We start from the raw sequence: 2,902 nt of genomic DNA on the forward strand, positions 1-2,902 counted from the left end.
TATATATATATATATATATATATATATATATATATATATATATATATATATATATATATATATATACATCATACTGTATTTGATTTAAAAATTGATCTTCAAACTCTAGCATAACTCTACCAACAAACATTAGAACACCTTTACTAATAAATTCAACATTCCCCCCCACCAAAAAAAATCCCCTATACCAAGACTTTAGCCCTGGAGTCCACAGCCTCCTTGACACTAAAGGCCCCGAATTTCCCGCCATCTTGGGCCATTGAGAGAGACTCCAGTTAGTATTCATGGGTCCATCTCTCGGCCGGGATCTTCCCCCGATGGCTTCTCCCCTCAGGGAAGATATATTCTCACGAAAAGATATTATTCCATCTTGCCAGCCAGCTTTACGAGGTGCTAGCTTTATGGCTTTTAAGGGGGGCAGAGGGGTAGGGGGAAGAGGGGGGAGGGGGGCTTAATGCAAGATGAAAGGTTACGTTGCAAGAGATTGCAAGGGTTTGCTTGAAGGCGATTCGCTTGCTTCGGGATCGCTTCGTCGTTTGTTTTGGGAGAATTTTGCTCGTGTTGTGCTTCGTGCGATGGCTTGTCGGTTGAGATATGCCTGTATCTGACGTGTTTTTGTTAGCTTGGTAAATTTTCTCGCGTCTTACGTCTCTTTGTTCTCTTGGGAAATTTTCTAGCGTCTCTTTTTTCTCTTGGGAAATTTTCTTGCGTCTTGCGTCTCTTTGTTCTCTTGAGAAATTTTCTAGCGTCTTGCGTCTCTTTGTTCTCCTGGGAAATTTTCTAGCGTCTTGCGTCTCTTTGTTCTCTTGGGAAATTTTCTTGCGTCTTGCGTTTCTTTGTTCTCTTGGGAAAGTTTCTTGCGTCTTGCTTCTCTTTGTTCTCTTGGGAAATTTTCTTGCGTCTTCGCTCTCTTTGTTCTCTTGGGAAATTTTCTTGCGCTTTACGGCTCTTTGTTCTCTGGAGAAATTTTCTAGCATCTTGCATCTCTTTGTTCTCTAGGGGAAATTTTCCTGCGTCTTACATCTCTTTGTTCTCTTGGGAAATTTTCTTGCGTCTTGCGTCTCTTTGTTCTCTTGGGAAATTTTTTTGCATCTTGCGTCTCTTTGCTCTCTTGGTAAATTTTCTTGTGTCTCTTTGTTCTCTTGGGAAATTTTCTAGCGTCTCTTTGTTCTCTTGGGAAATTTTCTTGCGTCTTCGCTCTCTTTGTTCTCTTGGGAAATTTTCTTGCGCTTTACGGCTCTTTGTTCTCTTGGGAAATTTTCTAGCATCTTGCATCTCTTTGTTCTCTTGGGAAATTTTCCTGCGTCTTACATCTCTTTGTTCTCTTGGGAAATTTTCTTGCGTCTTGCGTCTCTTTGTTCTCTTGGGAAATTTTCTCGCATCTTGCGTCTCTTTGGTCTCTTGGGAAATTTTTTTGCATCTTGCGTCTTTTTGCTCTCTTGGTAAATTTTCTTGTGTCTCTTTGTTCTCTTGGGAAATTTTCTAGCGTCTCTTTGTTCTCTTGGGAAATTTTCTTGCGTCTTGCGTTTCTTTGTTCTCTTGGGAAATTTTCTTGCGTCTTGCGTTTCTTTGTTCTCTTGGGAAAGTTTCTTGCGTCTTGCAATTTCTTTGTTCTCTTGGGAAATTTTCTTGCGTCTTGCTTCTCTTTGTTCTCTTGGGAAATTTTCTTGCGTCTTGCGTTTCTTTGTTGTCTTGGGAAATTTTCTTGCGTCTTGCTTCTCTTTGTTCTCTTGGGAAATTTTCTTGCGTCTTGCAATTTCTTTGTTCTCTTGGGAAATTTTCTTGCGTCTTGCTTCTCTTTGTTCTCTTGGGAAATTTTCTTGCGTCTTGCGTTTCTTTGTTCTCTTGGGAAATTTTCTTGCGTCTTGCGTTTCTTTGTTGTCTTGGGAAATTTTCTTGTGTCTTGCGTTTCTTTGTTCTCTTGGGAAAGTTTCTTGCGTCTTGCAATTTCTTTGTTCTCTTGGGAAATTTTCTTGCGTCTTGCTTCTCTTTGTTCTCTTGGGAAATTTTCTTGCGTCTTGCTTCTCTTTGTTCTCTTGGGAAATTTTCTTGCGTCTTGCTTCTCTTTGTTCTCTTGGGAAATTTTCTTGCGCCTTGCCTCTCTTTGTTCTCTTGGGAAATTTTCTTGCGTCTTGCGTCTCTTCGTTCTCTTGGGATATTTTCTCGCATCTTGCATGATCTTGTCCGCTTTGGAAATTTTCTTGCGTCTTGCGTCTCTTTGTTCACTTGGGAAATTTTCTTGCGCTTTACGGCTCTTTGTTCTCTGGAGAAATTTTCTTGCGTCTTACATCTCTTCGTTGCTTGGGAAATTTTCCTGCGTCCTACAGCTCTTTGTTCTCTTGGGAAATTTTCCTGCATCCTACAGCTCTTTGTTCTCTTGGGAAATTTTCCTGCGTCCTACAGCTCTTTGTTCTCTTGGGAAATTTTCCTGCGTCCTACATCTCTTTGTTCGCATGGGAAATTTTCCTGTGTCTTACATCTCTCTAGTCGCTTGAGAAATTTTCCTGCGTCTTACATCTCTTTGTTCGCTTGGGAAATTTTCCTGCGTCTTACATCTCTTTGTTCGCTTGGGAAATTTTTCTGCGTCTTTCATCTTTTTGTTCGTTTGGGAAATTTTCCTGCGTCTTACATCTCTTTGTTCTCTTGGGAAATTTTCCTGTGTCTTACACCTCTTTGTTCACTTGGGAAATTTTCCTGTGTCTTACACCTCTTTGTTCGCTTGGGAAATTTTCCTGTGTCTTACACCTCTTTGTTCACTTGGGAAATTTTTCTGTGTCTTACTCTTCTTTGTTCGCTTGGGAAATTTTCCTGTGTCTTACATCGCTTGAACATTTTCCTACATCTTGCGTCTCCCTCTTCGCTGGTAACAATTTGCTTGAGTCTTGCTTGTTCAGAAACATTT

At 40.5% G+C, this 2,902-nt stretch overlaps 2 protein-coding genes across 2 annotated transcripts; both read right to left on the reverse strand.

Annotated features, from left to right (window-relative positions):
- Positions 1 to 383: 383 nt before the first annotated feature.
- LOC137627033 (uncharacterized) lies at positions 384 to 977 on the reverse strand. Its single transcript, XM_068358017.1, has one exon. The coding sequence runs from the start codon at positions 975 to 977 to the stop codon at positions 384 to 386; it is 594 nt and encodes a 197-aa protein (XP_068214118.1).
- A 330-nt stretch (positions 978 to 1,307) lies between these two features.
- LOC137627034 (uncharacterized) lies at positions 1,308 to 2,593 on the reverse strand. Its single transcript, XM_068358018.1, has 3 exons — positions 2,516 to 2,593; positions 1,825 to 2,263; positions 1,308 to 1,729 (listed from the first exon to the last, which is right to left on the reverse strand). The coding sequence occupies exons 1-3, from the start codon at positions 2,591 to 2,593 to the stop codon at positions 1,308 to 1,310; spliced, it is 939 nt and encodes a 312-aa protein (XP_068214119.1).
- Between the last annotated feature and the right edge of the window lie 309 nt (positions 2,594 to 2,902).

This window comes from Palaemon carinicauda, chromosome 34, assembly GCF_036898095.1.
Source record: "Palaemon carinicauda isolate YSFRI2023 chromosome 34, ASM3689809v2, whole genome shotgun sequence".
In the NCBI taxonomy this organism is placed as follows: Eukaryota; Metazoa; Arthropoda; class Malacostraca; order Decapoda; family Palaemonidae; genus Palaemon; species Palaemon carinicauda.